This window comes from Anser cygnoides, chromosome 14 (genome assembly GCF_040182565.1).
Source record: "Anser cygnoides isolate HZ-2024a breed goose chromosome 14, Taihu_goose_T2T_genome, whole genome shotgun sequence".
Classification (NCBI taxonomy): domain Eukaryota; kingdom Metazoa; phylum Chordata; class Aves; order Anseriformes; family Anatidae; genus Anser; species Anser cygnoides.
The window spans coordinates 19,942,787-19,961,517 of NC_089886.1; the positions used below are offsets into that span (position 1 = coordinate 19,942,787).

At 44.0% G+C, this 18,731-nt stretch overlaps 2 protein-coding genes across 3 annotated transcripts in view; both read right to left on the bottom strand.

Annotated features, from left to right (window-relative positions):
* Nucleotides 1-10,181, bottom strand: part of HTR4 (5-hydroxytryptamine receptor 4) — a 167,867-nt gene extending 157,686 nt beyond the window's left edge. Inside the window, exon 1 of the mRNA XM_066977175.1 lies at nt 10,041-10,181. The gene's annotated coding sequence lies outside the window, so the exon portion shown is untranslated. The remainder of the gene's footprint in view (nt 1-10,040) is intronic.
* On the bottom strand, nt 188-17,027 carry SLC26A2 (solute carrier family 26 member 2). Of its 2 annotated transcripts, none has more exons than XM_048064750.2 (3): nt 16,896-17,027; nt 10,041-10,694; nt 188-7,678 (listed from the first exon to the last, which is right to left on the bottom strand). In XM_048064750.2, exons 2-3 carry the CDS (start codon nt 10,680-10,682, stop codon nt 6,173-6,175), a joined length of 2,148 nt encoding a protein of 715 aa, XP_047920707.1. In that variant the 5' UTR covers nt 10,683-10,694; nt 16,896-17,027; the 3' UTR covers nt 188-6,172. The 2 variants fall into 2 exon arrangements, with proteins under 2 accessions (XP_047920707.1, XP_013034010.1); XM_013178556.3 differs by lacking the exon at nt 16,896-17,027 and adding an exon at nt 16,218-16,819.
* Nucleotides 17,028-18,731: the final 1,704 nt, after the last annotated feature.

Here is an 18,731-nt window from a genome sequence, read left to right on the forward strand (position 1 = left end):
TCATTTGTACCGCACAGATAAATCAGTAAAAAGGCAATCTCTTATACGTGCTATGCAACTTCTGCAAACTATTTTGAAATAAACTACTTCTGTAAACTGCTCAGGTCAGCCAACCAACATGGCCTGTTCCATTCATGAAGTCACGTTTGTTTAAATGGGTTCCCAAATGTGAAAAAGCTGCTCCAGGCAGTTTTTGCCATATTATTTATTGTGCACAACATTATGTCACGAATAATATCTAAAATCACTCTGAATTTAAAATAATTCAGAAATCATATCCCAGAGCATACCATGGTACCAGAAATGATTGTCAGCAACCAGAGGTGATGAAATCAAATCACCATGTGCTTACCAGAAAAAGGGGAGCTTCACCCCTCTAAGCATGTTTCAGCTGCACTTCAAATATACACAAAATTTTATTCCTAAAGACAAAGATTAGACATTAAAAACTTGGACCCAAGTCCAGCAAAATGTTTGGTTGCCTATTGTCCTGTGGAGTCTTGAGATCACTTGGGAGCTCGACTAAGAACAAAGTGCTTTCAGAGCTGCAGAGATCGGCAATCCAAATATTTTAGGCAATACATTTCCACAATAGGGATTTGATTCTCCATCAAATGTTGTAATATTCTGTGTATTTGCACATTAGAGAAATAGCAATGTGCCTATTTATCAGATACAATAGAAAGGTACTAATTATATTATGCACTAAATACATATGTATATGTATTAAATATTCATCATTTTACTTAGCCAGAGGCCTCACTTTTAGCATTGCGGTCATCTCAAAAGAGAAAGCAAGACCCAAAATGATTTCCACCTCAGGTGGAATTTGATTGAAATAATAAAGATAGGTAGCTTCTCACATGTGCAGCTGCTCCGCCAAAGGCTTACAAACATGACAACCAAGTGCAAGTAATTCTTGGGACGTAACAAAATCATTCAAAGTGCAAAGGCACAGTGCCTCATCTGCACTGAAGAGATCGACCCTTCTAGCTATGCCAGCATAGCAGACGTGTAAAACCCTCTAGTGCGGACACGTACATCAATATTGGCATCCTAGACTGCGACTCAGCAAAGCACAACAAGCTCTACAGATACAAAGCACCTTGTATGGCATTAGCAGTAGATGACTGCTATCTCCATGGCAGCTTCATTAGCTCAGCTAATGCTATTAAAATAAAGTTTAAATCACCTCAATCACTTAATCACCTTTCCAAAGCATGTGAAAGAAAACCCAGAAGATAATGCCCTGAAACAAACTATCTGCCTGAAGAGTTTCACCCTCAACTAACAGGGTTTCCTCTTGTTCCAGTTTCTGTTCTATGATCTTGTAGACCAGCAGTCTCCGACAGTCCAGTCGTGTGGGTGATGACTTTGACCTCCTTAAAAACTCCTAGCATCAACACCAGGGCGCTGGCAGCAGGCGGCTAGGCACAGTGAGGTTGCACAGCCCTTGGGTGGAAGACTCAAAGAACCGGATCCAGGGAGATGTGCAGCATTGCTGGTCTTCTCAAGTAAGGTTTGAGATGTAGATTTAGGATCCAGCACAGAGTGGCAGCCAGGATGCTCTTCTGCCTGCAGAACCTCCCCTCTGCATGCCAGGCCTCTCGGTACAAGCCAGCAGAAGTGAGCAGAGATGAAGGAACTGCTGTGTTTTTTTCTCAAGAGAGAGGATCCCTCCGTTCGTCACTGCAGCCCGATGGGGAGGGAGTGCGGAAGTCATGGCAGCTCAGCTGCCCTGGCTGGGGGAGCCCAGTACAGAATTAGATTAAAATTACACAAAAATAAATAAGCACAAAACCAGAAATCCCTAATAACACCCAGTACAGGACACTGACTCATGCAGCAGCACTGAGCAGGAACTCGGTCCCTGCATTATTATTACACTCATTATGGAAAAAGGCACACCGGCTGCCCGCAGCTCCCCTCCTCCCAGGCTCAGAGCCCAGAGGACTGGGAGATTTTGGGACTGTTTTACAGTTTTTTGCTTTAGCCTTGGTGCAAAAACTAGGTAGCAGTTCACAGACAATAGCAAAATATACAACGATTCTTCTACTTGCAGTCAAACACATACAATGCCTTAAAGCAAATCACAGAAAGAGGCGTGGAAGAGGGTGATGAGGTGGATCTGGGAACGAATTAGGGAGCAGCAGCTGGAGCTGCAATGACTTACTAGGAAATCAGGATCATTAAATTGTGCAAGACTGAGGTTGACCATGTCATCATAAGTCCAAAAATAAGCACCATGTGCATCGTGGCAGCACCTTTCCACTTTACGAAGTAGACTGAAAACTGTTTCTGCGTCAAAACATTTACACAAGTTAAATGTTTATTACTGCAATTGGCACATTAGGAGGAGTTGAATCTGCTACATATGGCAGCAATAAATGCAGAAAGTCTGACATTTTGCAGGAGAGTACTAAAGACATTTCCAAGAGCATTTAGCATGGCTGAGACTGTGAGTATTCATTTCCATAATACTGTGTTGTTATCATTAATGAATATGCTAATGATCTCTTAATTCCTCATTTAGACTGGTAATTGCTGGATTAATGCCTTTGGGAGCAGAGTCGCTGGAGATCAGTGGTTTACACAACCTTCCAGGCTGGCCCAGGGCTCTGAAGGCTGCGGCTGGGACAAACGTCACTGCTCTGGGCACAGGAGTGTTCCCAAAACCAATCGTTCTGGGATTCCTTCTTCCCATAGACTACACATTAAGCTGTGAGGCAGGGATGAGAGAAGGGCTAGATGGCAGTGGGTATGGCAGACTTTCCCTTTTAAAATCCAGTATGTGCATTCCACCGTTTATTTTAGACAGCAGACGGCAGAAGAGCCCCTTCCAGGACAGAAAACAGACACATCACAAAAACACAACTGGTGAAATACAGCTGCTGCATTCATCAAACAGCTGCAAAAGGCATGTATACATGCCTGAAATTCCTTTATAAATCACATTCTTTAGGGAAACACTTTTCAGTTATGGTCCCTGATTCCTAAATATGAAGTTGGATTACTTCTAAAGGGTCCATAAACACACTGAAGCATACTCCTCTTATGAAGGAGGGTTGATTTTGCTTAGACTCACGCCTCTGTTAAAAAGAAAATATTGGCCTAAAAGGAAAATGGCTGAAATCGCAGTTTAAAGAAATCCCTGCCGTGATAAGCTCTAATCTTCAGTTAACGTCCAATGACTCTCTATTACACTAAACTCTCTGACAACTGGTATTTATTTCTGTTCCCTTTTAACCAGGGCTGTGTGAGTTTATACAGAGGATAAACTGCGGCCTCCGGCTATTATCTTAAATAAGAACATCAAAAATTGTTCTTTTGTTTGGCTGGCTGCTTTTACCATTGCATTTTAATATGCTTTTTTAATGTTTTGTTTGAAATGGAATTTGGAGGCTACACTGCCAGTTGTGGCTGCACAAACAGCACTGCGGCCAAGCATGATGTGCTCTAGCTGAACATAAATCACTTTAGTGTATCTTTTAGCTGTAATCTAAATTAATTCTTTGAAAATCAATTTATGGCTGTTTTATTGTGCTTTAATGCAAGCAAATACCCAGGTGCTACAAATATGCATCCTGACAGCTGTGGAACTACTGCTTCTTGGAAGTAACACTTATTCCTCCCTTCCTGGCACAAGTGGAAATGAATTTGAAAGAAATGTTGTTTAATATTTGTTGTTTTCCTCTTCTGTTACCCTGCTGCATAGTTACAGGTCAAAAAACTCTTCACCTGGGCAGCACGGAATGGGTAGAAGTCATCATGAGAGTGTAGAGAGGAAAGACTCACCCAAAACAACTTCTACTTTACTTTATCCCTGCTCCAGAGGATGTCTCCTGGTGGGCCAGAGCAGCTTCTCGGTCCTCCTCTCCCTCTCAGCTACATGCCCGAGGGGCAAGGGAGTGAGAAAGAGTGGCTGGGGGTAAGCATGAAAATTTGCCTCAACAGGGTACACCGTTTATTGTTTGTTGTGATTTAATTTTTCATCACAACTTTGAGGAGTGGGCGCTGCTTCTAGCACTATTCTGCTGTCTTGAAAAGTAGTAGCTAAAATCAGTGTTTAAAAATGGCATGGAGGATTTTGCTTAAAGTGAAAAGCCCTCCTGAAGCAGGAGCCCGGCTGCTGGAGCTGCTGAGGACATGGCTGCTCCCTCCTGACGCTGGCCCCCACTTTGGTAACATAAGCTTGCTAATTATAATTATCCAAACTGCAGGAAAAAAATGAAAAAAAAAAAAAACAGCAGTAGCTGTTTGGGATTCATCTCCTTGTATAAACACGCCCTAAGGCTATGAAAGAAAAATATTTGTGCTTTTTGAACACTGCAGAAGCATTAGAATTTTATCTCTGGTATTTGAAGACCTGCTTTTGCCTTAATAATGCCAGTTCTAGAACACATAATTCAAGGATCTCAGTTATATGCTACAGTGTGTCCCTCTGCCCATCTCCTAAATATTTCTACATGCTTCTACAATGTCCTAAAAATGTAGGACATAACATATAAATGTTGCCAGGTCCTGGGACTCATCTGCTATCTATTCCTTCTCTTGAGGTCTCAGCTCCTAGAGTGAAGTGACATGTGACATTTCAGCTTTCACTGAAAGAAGTTACTAGTTACTAGTTGCTCAGAAAAAAAAGAAGAAAATAATCCTAAAAAGAAAATAGATTTCTATTTAGAAGATGTTTCATGACTTACATTGCATTTTATTACCTTTTTGATTCTTGATTCATTATTTTTGAATGATTAAGACTAAGCATATTGTCTGTATAAAAGATCTTTTCCCTTGTAAAAGCTGCCAAGAAACTACAGCTCAGACTATAAACTCCCCTGGGAGAAAACACCCTCTTCCAAGTGTGTATGGTGTGCTAGGTATAGCTGGCACTCAGTTAAAAAAAAAAAAAAAAAGTTAATCTTTCAATTATGCTTTCATAACTGTATTCTATTGCTGTAAGAACAGAGAACAGCCTTCCTACTCAGTGCTTCTATTTTAGGATGAACAATAGACACTCTTCACGGTTCTGAATAATTTAAAAGCAAAGTACAAAGTTTTATTTACACTAACATGGTGAACAGCTTCCAGCAGACCTCTCTGGCTCTTTTTCTAGTGACTGTACTTCCTGGCCTACCATCCCCATTCCAAAATGTCCATGACTGAACACGTGTAAAGGATTTATGGTCAATAAAACCTGTATTCACACACAAAGTCTGTGTGACACTGACAGATGCTGGCTAGTCTATGAGGCCCTTTTCATTTCGGCTCCTGTGACTCTGCCTGGCTTGTAAAACTGGCCATGAAGAGCTGCAGTGTGTTGAGACCCATGAATTACAGATCTTCATATCTAATGTTCACAATACTGAAGTGCTCCTAGACATTAGGAAAATGAACAATTGACCATAAGCATGAATCAGACTTCTAAACAATCTCCTCCAAATAAAAACCCTTCCAGATTATCCAAAGAGAACCAAGCTAAAGAGACAATCTTTCCTGGCATGTAAAGACCCGTGTAGAAATTAGAAAATCATGTCCCTGTTGATCTGGCTGCATTAGCCTGTCAGAAGATGACGACAAAGCATTTAAAGGTGATAGGTAGTTAAAAGCTACTCGTTAAGACTCTTTTCCTGCATGTCTAGATTTTACTTACCTAGCTGTCTCAAAATCACCAGCTAAGGACTACATGTTATAGACCAGAGCAAACAGTCCCCGTCAGTCATTCCTTAAAAATATAAAGGTGTGATGATATGAAAAAGCAATACCTCAACTAGGGACAAACAACAAGTTGCCTTGTAGCATTTCATTAGACAGGATGCCCATACTCCTTCAGGATCTTGTCCCATCCAGAAAGACTTCAATGCTGATGATCAAAACTCGGGGGGGGGAACAGAAATGGAAAGTTAATGACAGAAGAGAAATGAGATGAAAATCCACATGAAAACTCTTTGGTTCACAGACTGGTCACAATCAAGTTAAGAATTGCCTTCACTCAGTACCACCTATTGAATCATTATACCTGGCAAAGTAAAGCATTAAAACACACTGCACAGTAACCAATGTGTTACCAACAACCCTGCCTCTTTCCATCTGAGTGCACATATGTTTCATACGCAAACACACAGACCCACACGCATTTTTTTTCCAGGCTTTGTTCCAATTTGCTGCCTTCCTCCAGCTAGTTTTTAGAAGCACAGGTCCCATTGTGCTCCTGCGCACCCAATGCGAAGTCCACAGCCTGGTGCACACTGTGGAACAGAAGGTGGTCCTCGCCCTCTTTGAAGAATTCTCCACGGATCAGGGAACTCCTCACCGAAGGATTGCACTGGGCCAGTAGCACCTGGACATCTATCTCCTTGTAGTCCTTGCAGACCTCTTTGAGCGTGCGTATTCCTGCCGTGTCCAGGAACTGCACTGCACAGCAGTCGATCACTATTGTGTGAAACCCCAAGGGTTCAGAGACAAGCTCCAAGGAGATGCTGGTTTGGTTGCCACCAGAACCCGCCTCTTTGTGTCTAAGCATTCTTTTTGCTGCCTTTTTCTTTGCTGCCTTCACCTGGGCTGGGTTGACTCCAGTTTGCTTGTACAGCGTGGATCTGAAGCACTCTTTGTTGATATAGTAGAGGGGTGCTTCAAAACGGAACACCATGACTCCTGGCTTAGTTTGCAAGTTCTTGTAAGCAGACAGGGATTCGTATGTTTCAGACTCTGCCACCCAGCCAAGCAAGGGTGCCTCTGGTTTCTGAGTTCGGAAAATGACACAGAGCATAGAGAAGCAAACGCCAACCAGAAGACCAATCTCAGTACTGATGAGTGCTGAGGATGCCATAGTAACTATCCAGATTACTGTGTCCACCCTGCTCAAATGCCACATTTTTGGCAGGTCTTTGAACTTTCGCAGGGCTCCTCTGAGGTTTACAATAGTTATGACAGCAAGGACACATTTCTGAAGGGAATAAAACAATGGCGCAATCACAAGGAGGACTATTAGGATTAACAAACTAGTCACTATGCCAGAAATCTGGGTCCTACAGCCTGTTGACTCTTTGACAAGAGTCTTGGCAAGAGCTGCACTTGTTGTGAAGCAATGGAAGAAAGAGGGAATGATGTTGCAGAAGCCAATGGCATACATTTCCTGGTTGGCCTTCACGGTGTAACCATGCTTCTTGGCAAACATCTCAGAGAGGGAGACTGTGATGGCAAAGCCAATGATGGCTATGGGGATTGCATCCAAAGCCACATTCGGAATCAGGTTCCATTCTGGAGGTCTGGGTGGCAGAAACCCAGTTGGGATCTCCCCAGCAATGCTCGAGCCGTATGTTTCTCTCAGCTTCCCTAAGTGAGATGCCAGAGTAGCTGCCACAACCACAGCTAATTCAATTGGTATTGGAGCCTTAAGCCTAGATTTAAAGTGTTCGTTAAGCTCTTTGGTTGGGATAAGAACAAGAAAGCACAAGAAGCTGGTGATGAGATCACAGATGTTGGTCTTGTGTATGTTTCTGAAGATGTTTGTCCATGTGGTTATGACGGAGCCGACGCCACTGCTCCGTGGAATGTCCAGACCCAGGAGATACTTAGCTTGTGAAGTCAGGATGGTAAAGGAGGCACCCGTGACAAATCCGCTGAGCAACGAATCGGAGAGGTACACTGAGACAAAGCCCACTTGAAAGAAACCCATGGCCACCTGCAAGGAATCAACCACACAAAAGAGATTAGGATCCAAACCTTGCAGATGTCATCCCTGTGGGGCTCTGGAGGAAAGCGGGATAAAGAAGCACCATATGTGGCCTTGGAGAACAAGGCATGGTGTCAACATGGAGCAGACAGTCTCCATTATTCAGCTGCTCCTTGTGCACTGCACTTAAACGAAATGCATTTCTAACACAGAGCAGGCTTTTTTAGAGGTCACGGAGGTCTCCATACTCTGAACATGTGCCTACTGTTTGCCCATTGGCTCAACGCACCTCTACTTGCCTTAGTGGGCAAATAAGGAACACAAGGGAAAAAGCATTTGAAATACTAGCTACTTTTGCCATTTCTGTCACAAGTTCTTTTGATTTCTATGAACTTTTCAGGGATCCAAAACCAACGCTTTTGTCCGTCTCCCACTCGAGCTCACAACCTGCAACAGAAATACAGCTTATGGCATAACAGCTGCCCCTTGCACTGCATAAAGCTTGGCCCATTTGGCTCAGAAAGTATATGAGCTGCACACCCTTGTGATGCAGATTATATATGAATAGAGATAAATTTTTGAAGTGCCTTGTCATTCATTTTTTATTAATGTTAGTTGAACGGAAAAATCCTTGGTGCTCTTCCACAGGAATGAGTGGTTTTATGGATACCTACCCTATGTGTCTTCACAGCCGGTAAACTTCCCTTCCTTCCCACCACCCTTCATGCAAAACAGAGCACAGACTTTCTCACGGCAGCAACAGAAACTTTTTGAAATCTCAACAGGTTTTGCTAGAAACCTTTTAACTTCCCGAGATGGTCAACAGGGCTGCCTACACTGTTATCTGAAGGCAGCAGGCCAGAACTTACACGTATTAAACATTAAGCAGTGTCATCTTGATATATTTCATTAGGTAGTTAAGGCTAATCATGGCTGGCAACTTCCTAAGAATCTCAAAACATTACTGAAGAGAAGGCAAGTTTGGGGCCTGGACTGAATAGACATGGGTTCAGCTCCAGACTATACAGTAGGCTTCTCCACAGTCTAGGTAATTCATTTAATTCAAGGTTTTCCTAGCTATAAAACTGAAGTAGTGATAATCATCTTACCTAGCTGTGCTGTAGGCAACTGGTGTGACCAGGTTTGCTTTTTGCAATTTGATTGTAAAGTTATGGATACAAAGAGAATGTGAGTTTGTTTGGAGCTTCCCATTAAAATTAAACTAATAAAAATTGAGTGTGTGAAGATCTATTGGTTGGCAGGCTGAGAGACAGCAAGTAAAATATGCCTAACATTCAGAGTGACTGAAGATAAAATAATCTGACTTTTCAAATAAAGAAACTTAAATGTACCTTCAAAGTTCAGTGCAAATCACAGCTCCAAAACTGCTTACATCCTACAGTGATAAATCCACTGTGCACCAGGCAACACAGAACATTTTTGAAATTATTCAACACTATCTTGCAGTACAAGAAAAAGTCCTAGGTAATGCCTGAAAGCAATGGTTTAGAGTATCAAAGGTATGTCTCCTTTTCGTCTCCTCTACAATTTGATTAGCTACCACCAGGGATGTCATTGCAGGAAGAAATGAATGTGAACTCACGAACTGAAATATCACAGCTCTGCAGTACTGTTAAAACTAAATCCATCCTAGTTAATGCCTGACAGTCTAAAACCAAAGATATCTGCTTTAATTTCAGCAAGCATGCAATTCTATGAAGTAAGCAGAGACAAAATAGTAAAATATTGTCAAATAATGTATTTTGATATGGTAATAACTAAAAGTTTTGTTTCAATACAACACTATTTTATCTCAGTAGCATCCCTTTTATAAAATGCCATCGATTTGGCTTTGAAAGGGCAGACAGCAAAGTTTTATAAGCACATTGACAAATAAAAAGAAACTGGAAATAGCTTTTCTGTTCAGATTATTTTTCGATAAAAGAAAAAACAAATGACCCAAGTCTGGAATTAAAAGCTGACACGCCACATTTCGGCCCAACAAAATGGAGGCCTAAGATATAAGCCAGTTCCAGGGCAAGGCAAGGAAGGTGGTGAGAAGAAAGCTACGGGAAGAGCAGGCGTTGTCTGGCAATGCTCCAATGCAGGTCCTTACAGTCCCCACTAAGGTAACAAAGCAAGCACAAAATGCTGTTTAGAAAAGGCGAGGAAGCACAAAATGCTGTTTAGAAAAGGCAAGGACAAAGACAAGTTTCTTGCACCACAGTAACTGGAGACCTCCAGTCCTCCCTTTGTTCACTCGCCTGAGATGCAGGGAACATGCACAACCCCAGCAGACAGCCCATAGGAACAATCACTTAGAGAATTAAAACTATTTCCACAGAATACCTGTTTGTCCTCCTTCTCTTACCTGATAAACTCCAGCTATGAAGGTCACGGTGGCTCCCACTCTTATTGCATAGCAGGTTTTATCACAGAGCAGGATCTGCGACGTCTGGTTCAGAGGCACAACGGTGGTGTTTACATGCGTGACTGTATCTGTGTGGGCATGAACAGTGGCTGCCTCCAAGTCGTAGCCAGCTCTCTGCACTTCACGATCCACCACTTGGCCCACCATCAGGCAAAGTGCACCAAAGATACCAACGGAGATGTGGCGAGACGTACCAAATATGGAATAAATAATGCCTGCGAAAAAGGACGTATAAAGGCCGTAGATAGGCTCCTGTCCAGCCAAGAGAGAATAGGCAATTGACTGTGGGACTAGTAAGACTCCCACAATCACACCAGACATTAGGTCTCCCAGTAGGCACTCTTTTAGTTTGTATTTAGGAAGCCATTGCAAGATGGGAAAGAAACTGAAAACACAGTCTTTAACTTTGGCTGGAGTGCAGCTGCAAGTTTCCTTTGCTCGCTTAACCATCAGAGCCTTCAAGTTCCTCTTCTCCTCCTGAGGTTCCAAGAACATTCTGTGATGGAAAACATGCTTAGCATCATCTCCCTCTGGCACTTCTGCCACTGACCGGACACTGTTGAATTCTGCCGTGGCCGCCATCTCGAGGACTGCCTAGGAACACAAAGAAGGAACATTTTGACTAAACGAATGCGTTACATCAGACTTTTTAATGGAGTCAGACCAGTAGATATGAAAAGCAAGGGCTAATAGTCTTGGTTAAGCACAGAGAAAGCAAGTTCCAATCAAACTTGGAAAGAGCCTCCTCGTTACAACCCCTTAAACAAGGAATCATCTTCTCAAGGAAGGAAGCTGATATCCTGTAGAATAAACCTGCTGCTGGTGAAGCTGTGAAATGGAAAAGAATGCATAAGCACTGTCTCTTAGAGAGGCTTCCTTGATAAAAATGCTCTTTGCAGTCTGTTCCACGGTGCAAAGACAGACAAGGAGTTTTATTGTGGTACAACAGTCACTTCAATTCAGTTGCTGAAAATTAACTACAATTAGTGTATTTTTTGTATTGCATAACTTGGTCTAAACCTCATCTATTTATGCATTTATTTATGTATTTAAACAGTGATTACACTTGCCAAATATTGTAAAGATTTGCCACCTGAAAAGATTTAATCCTTACACAATGACTTTATTTCAGCCAATCACATTTTTTAAATGCTAGTTTTCAAGTAAATTACATCTAACCAAAACAATACAAACAAGTGGAAGGCATATTAAGGGGGATAGTGTACGGCAGGCAGCACATTTCTGCCAGAACACGTGCTCTAATACAGACTGTTTATGTACCATAAAACAAGGTGATTATATCAAAGCACATTTAGGAACAGAAACAAATTGCCTGAATGTGAGAGACCAAATTCTTGATGAGACAAGCGCTAATGAAACTTGACGATCCCAACTGCGATTGCCTGCACTGCTGTGTTGTCTTACAGCACTGTCAGTTTCTGGAAAACATCCAGAATGGTCCAGAAAACTCTCTTTCCATCACAATACCTGTTACCACCGATATGCTGAAGTTGTCAAGTTTCAGCCAGAAACACACTCGCCTGGTGCTGCAAGTCAAGGTCAGGCACTGCAGCAGAACTCTGAAAGTCTTTTTGAACGCTGCCTTTGTAGTCACTGAGTGCTAATAACAACGGGCCACTTACGTATTAATTACACCTTCTCTATGCAGTGCAAACATCAACCAAACTAATATTTGACGCAATGTTTACAACTGAATTATCACATCTATCAGAGCTAGCCACACTGAGCATTTTGAGAATACATCTCCAAATTTGTTCACTTAATCAACATCTCACAAGTAGCTATAAAACATTCACTGCTACTATCACTTCAGAATGAACCTCTGAAAAATGTGTGTGGAGAGAAGTGAGAGAATTTAAGTGTGGTGCTTAAACTGCCAGCTTCTCCTACAGCCTGAAACTGATCTTCAGAGCTATGCGGAGAGGAAATTACTTCTCTTAGACTTTGTTCTAATCAACTGAGTGTTCAATTTTTCTTCTTCCGTTCTAGGTTTGCACGCTGTCACACGGAGGTATCCAGATGTGGACCACACATATAATGGTTTACAAACAGCCACACCTCTGACAGTCTGTTTGCTCAGACAGAGATGAACAGCTTTTGGTTCTTCTGGCTAGAAATAGCAACGCAAGTAGTTACTATCTTAAAACACCCAAAGCATACGATACTAACCTTATCAAAGGACCCACAAGACAGTAGGAGCAGCTACAGTACTTAACATTTAGACCCACTTCTCTTTCCAGACAAAAGCATTCAGGGATTTCTACAGTAGCCTCCCAATTAGAAAGCAACTCAACCTGACTGATCCAATTCTTCCACATTACACCACAGCATACTTCTCCTTAGAGTCTCTGTTTTGCAGACTATGCCCCAGTTTCCTGGAAGTTCGAGCCTGAGGTACCTGTTTGGTTGCAACGAAAGCCTGTCAAAACAAAGCTTTACAATTATATTGAACCAGGTCAATCCTCCCCACTGTTCTGAACAGTTATTAGCAGCCCAAATTCCCAAGACTGTGCTACCAGGCTACAGCTTGCAGAGGGCTATCTAAAATCAATACACACTACATAATGCGGATAGATAGCCAACAGGAAATACCAGGGGCTGGTATTTTAACCCCAAAAGGTGCTTTCATTCACTACAAACCCAGAGACAGCGAGCATCTCTCTGGCAGGTAAGCTCCTATATCCTTTCACACAACCAAACCCGCTCCCTTTTTGCTAGCAGCCACTGGACCGCTACTGAAAGTCAGCTGTGTTTTGAACAGAGACCTCCCCGGCCCCAGAACTGTAAGTAACACTGTTGTATCAGGAGGGGTGGATTTGCTGCACAAGGTGGGGACTGTACGCTTTCCTGTTATCATGACCTATGCAACCCATACTCTGTTATATTCTGGGGCAGACAGAACAGCATTGCCTGGTCTCATGCTCTGAGACACTTCACTAACACCTGGCTCCTGCTTTCCCCACCCAGCAGATACTTACAGCAAGGTGTCAATGCTTTTCTCCTGCTCCTGCCCTTTTCTGTACTCCCACACCTTCAACTCTATGCCTACACCATCTGAAAGCCACATGGGGTCTGCAGGGCAGGATCTTCAAACTAGAAAGACTTAGCACAACAACCAAGGAGAACGTGCCTCTTTACGGTTGCAGTTCTGAGAGCAGGCTGACCAGCAGCTTTGGAAAATTCACATTTAAAAAAAAAAAAGGATGAAGCCTAATGCACTCCTGTGTTAGGTGAGACCTAAGTGGAAAATTCCACAATCTGAACTCAAGTCCTATTTCTGGCATCTATGTCCTTCTATTGGTCCTGACCCTTATAAGTTAAAGAACTGTGAGTTCTGCATCCGAAGATTAGTCCACCCAGACCTGTAATATATTTACATTTCTAGGGGTAAATTTCCAAATGCACTTATTAGCCTTCTCATCTGCTCTTCTTGGACAAGTGAATCACCTAATATAATACACAGAAAGAGAAGAAAGCATTAGTTTTGCCTATCTGTGTTCTTAATTATTCCAAAATTCCATCTTAGAGCCGCCTAGCCACGTGGAATTGCTGTACCACATACCTAAATACACCTTATAATGACAAACGTCCTTTGATTAACATCTTACAGTCCACTATCTATAACATGCTTTAGAATAATTATATGGTCAGAACAGCTGTATGAAGGACTCGGATCTTTACAATGAGAACTTTATGGTGCAAGAAGTGACTTACTCAAGCTCACGCAAGGATCACTTCAAGGACAATGCAAACTCCCAGCATACATCCTCACAATCCAGATATCTAATCTGACTCACCCAATAGTTATTGCAAAGTCCACTTAGGAATTTTTTATAGCACATACAAGAAAAGAGAAAAAAGTGAATACAGCATGCAAAAGCAAGTGTCTGCAGCACTCAGCACAAGCACATTCCGTATTTGTATTTGCTCAAGCAGTTTTATTCATTTCACAAGCACAGAGTTACAAATCAAAAAGCCTTCATCCGATTCTCAGCAAATCAATACTGCAAAGCTAGGGGGGAAACTCACCTCCAGGCTATTTTTTATGTGTAGCAAATTAGTTAGATTATTTCATCTTCTGACATTTTAGTAAAAAATTTAGCAACGAAAAGCCTTCTGATTCCTCTTCCCTTACCCAGGACCTCCAGACAGCTTACTGAAATCTGAGAATTTTTCTTAATCCACCAGGAAACTCAAACATGAAACCCAGCTAGTTCAATTTAGCTCTGTGTAGTGTCATAAAATGTCTGCACAGTAGATGGTACCTGGTTTTTTTGGTTGTCTCAACGGTACAAAAATGCTCTAAGTGAAAATCTTCTTGGCTACTAAACTGCGGGCATATACTGGATCTTTGTGTTCACCTGCATAACAGCTTTCTGTACGTGGCATGAAAAGGGCCTTTCATCACACAGTCACAGCCTCTCAGGATGTCAGGACACTAGGAAATGACACAATTTTCAACACTGTTTCACTCGATTCTGTTTGAAAGCATTACTCTGTATTACTTCTGAAACCATTTAGCCCAACCGTGCTGAATAAAAATGGATTTTGTTCTTAAAAAAAGTTCTGTATACTGAATGATATTCTGTATATTTAACCTGGAAAAGAAACTACTGTGTTTTTTTGTTTTGAAAACTGCTATTTTCATACAGGTCATTTGTATGCCTAGAATTCACTTTTATCGGCTCCTTTTGGCCTCAGTAAGATCTTCAGGGGTTGTCTGATTGCCATTAAAGCTTTAAATAAGCAAAGGATATGACACAGAACTGTGGAAATTTCCAGTATCTCCATCGTGTTATCAAGTGACTGCCATAAAATCAAGATATGGGGAGGTACTGTACTCCTGAGATCCAATGACTTTTACAGACTATTTCTGGATCCCATGTGGGCCTCTCTTACTGATCCCTTTATATGTCAGCGGTGAGCTAACGTCTGCCTAATGCCTGTCTTACTGGAAACACTACCTGCAGCACAGGGCTTGGCTGCCTTGGACTTCTGTCTGTGTCCCAGAACACAGTCACCCTGACAGTAAGAGACTAATGGACTGTGAAGCTCACTCGAGGGCTGGAATAACATACTACAAGCTTAAATGTAAGACCTGAGTAATTAAAAGTAGAAAATAAATGAAAATAAAAGTGTCGATTCTATAACACCGATATTAGTTTTCCGGATTATTTCTCTAAATTTCATTTGCATGTATTGCCACTGTATGCTCTCACTACCCAGCCTCACCCACCTGCTAGACATGAGAAGTTTCAGGCATGCACTTGAAAATTAATGCATAAACACATCATTTGAAGAGGCATGATCGTTTCTGAAGAGATGTAGAAGAGAAATGAGTAAATTAGAAATTCAAGTTCAATATGAACTGAACAGGAGCAGGGATACTACCTCAAGGTCCCTGCAAAATTTCACCCTAAGAATATATAAGAGGAAAGTGTATCACTACGTTTTGATAATGAAGTCTTCACACTTACTCTTTTTGGACAATAGACTCAGCTGTTACCAAATAATCTCCTTATTGTTGTGGAGCAACAAGGAAATTCAATACTGCCACGATAATGCCAAGATAGGCACCGGAACAGCACTGCATAATCCTTAACACTTTCAAACACCTCGTTCAAGATACAAACATTCATTTCAATCGTACTACTGAGATCTTTCTGAGGAGCATAAAAAGACATACTGCCTTTACCATGCTTAACCCACACATCTGGGGACTGAGCTACCTTACTATCCGCAGGATAGTCACCAAACTTGAGCTCACGCACAAGAAAACGCGCTGCCACACATGCAGACGGATAATAAAACACTGCATGCGCGAAATAGGGGATCTCTTCCTACTTCAGCACCAGTTCAGCCGGGTGATGGTGCCCCTAGATGCTGGGCCCGCTCTGTGGAGAGGACAGCCGCCCATCTCTGCCAGGCAGCTGCGTGTCCCGGGCGAAACGCGCGCTGCCTGCCCTGCCCTCGTGCCGCAGATCCCCTCTGTGATAGCAAACGGCTGTCTCCCACATAACCCCAGCAGTCTTCTAGTTTGGCACGGAGCATTTCCAGCAACTCGCTTCTGCCTCGGGACCCTCCGTCTGCCCTTACCGTTAGCCGGCAAGGTTAGAGCACCCAAGGGCTGCGCTCAGGGCCAGGCGTTGCGCTGGGCATGCGGAGGAAGCACTGCCCCGAAGGAATTTCCTCAGCAGCTAACGCCAGCTCATGAGGAACCCGCTCCCTGCGTGGCTCAGCCTGCAGCCCTGCCACCCCAGCACGGCTCGGGGGGTTCACTGGGCCGGGGCGGACGGTGCAAGTAGCAGAGCGTTAAACTGAAAAGCTGTAAGAAAAACTCACTGGGGAAAAAAAAAAAAAAAAAAAAAAAGGAAAATCCACGGGCTTGTCACACTCCTGAAATTGCAATTTCTGCTGAGAACGCGTGTACCGGTGTGGAAGCCAAGGAAGGTCTGAGCTTCCAGGATAACGAAGGGGAATTCCGCTGTCGTTTGGGCAGGGTTCAGTGCCACCCCCTCGACCTGAGCGGCGTTTCGCCGTCGTCTGGCCGCCGCTCCCTGCCCACCTCCCGCCGCGCTGCGCCCTCCTCGCAGCTCCGCGGCTTTCGTTTTCGCTTTCCTGCCGCCTCGCATTATTTGAAACCCCGCTCCGAGAGATGCTTCGGGAAGCGAGATTGCGAACACCGAGCCCCCTGGAAGAGCCGGGGCGAGCTCACACCGCCAGTCCCTTGTCCTCAACCTCTTGCCCTCAGCCCCTCCGCCGCGCCGCACTCACCACGGGGCCGCCGGCGGCCGCGGGCAGGACGGGCTCGGCTCGGCTCCCGGCAGCTGCCGGAGGCTCAGCAGCGCCGGCCCGGCCCCACGCCTCGCCCCCAAGCCGCCTCCCCGCCGAGGGGCCGGGGCCGGGAGCCGCCAGCCGGGCAGGGCCGCCCCCGCCGCGCCCCTCAGCGCGCCGCCCGGCCTCCCGGAGCCGCCGGGGGAGCAGCTGGGGAGACCCGAGGGGGCGGCCGGGAGGTTCGGGGCCGGCCCGGGGCCGGGGCCGGGGGAGCGAAGTGCCCCGCTTGGCAGGACGGGGCTCGGTGTGGGACCAGGGCCGCCAAGGCCGAGGAGACCGGACAAAATGGCAGCTGCGGGCCGCGGCCCAGCCCCGCCGGGTGTTACCAGGGCCCAGGCTGGAGCCCCCCCCGACCCCGGCTCCCTCCTGTCGCCCTTCGGTCCCACCATGAGGGCCCTGCCCTGGTGGTCCTGCCCGGGCTGTAGGGATAGTGTGTAGAGACACTGTGTAGGGACATTGGTTGATCCGTGTGGGGATTTGTGGGGACTCCTGTGGTAATCAATACCAGGTGCTGTAGCTGCCCCTCACATGCACAAGCGGTGTGGGAAAGCAGAAATCTTGCTCTTGGAAACAACCAGGGCAATGCAGGCTGCAAGGAGATCAGACCAGTCCTGTGGGTTGTCAGCAGTTACATTCTGGGGCCACGCTGTGGGGCTGTGTGGTTCCCAGTCTCCTGGTGGGATGGCCAGAGGGCCTGAGGTGTGGGGAGAGGGCCGGAGGACATGAAGGGGAGAAATTCTGAAGCTGCAAAGGAGCACGCATAGCGCTAATACAAGACTGGAAGTGGGTGAAAACATCATCTTCCAGTGCATTCCACCTGTGGCACAGAGGTAACGGCATTTCATGTGCCGGGTTACGCTTTGAGAGCCAAGTACCTGCCTGCTCTGCCTGTGCCTTCACCATGAGTATAAGGAGTTAAAAATGTGCGCTTTTATTTAATTGGCTTTTTCCATGGCAAAGGCACTAGTAATGCTTCAGTTTTTACTTTCTAATTCTTTCCAAGTATGTTCTGAATTATGAGAGGCCTGAAAAAGTCTAGTGCAGAGAGTGACTCATGGTAATCCTTACCACAAAAAGGAAAAAAACAACCCAGAAACAAAGAAACAAACAAAAACACAAAGAAATTCCAGTGAAGAATCCATGCTTTAGCTAATTAAGTCACACCAACTTTAAAATTGAAAGATTAATAATCTGTTGGTAACTTCAGGTAAACTGACCTAAAACTCGTCATGGCTATAATTGTTAGGGATACCATAACAATTTCTTAAGGAGAAAATGACCTCACTGTGCTTTGGGGTACCACTAATATTCATAAAAAAATAGCCAGTCTTTTGAAGACCTTCATATTACTTACTTCAGTATCCAGATCTATCTGGGAAGTATGTTCAGCTGTGAAGAACACAGGATCTCTGACCATTTCTGTATTTAAAAATACTAGTTTTCCAGTCAAATGTTCCATACTCTTTTTTCCTTCTGAACTAAAGGGTCATGGTCAGACGAGCTGTACCCAGCCCCGCTTACCTTTCCTTCACTGTTTGCACAGAAAATCATACATTATCTGAAATCGAACATTGCCTAATATTTGCATTTCATGTGGAACCTTGAGCCACCAAATAGCGCATCAATGTATGACTGGAGAAAGCGACACTAACGTCAGACCTGTAGATTCCATGTTTTTTGGTGTTACGCAAATGCTAAAAATCTTGTTTTTAAGGGCTGTCGTTCTGTAGAAAACATCATACTTCACATGGTAAACATCTAGTTAAAACAAGGTTT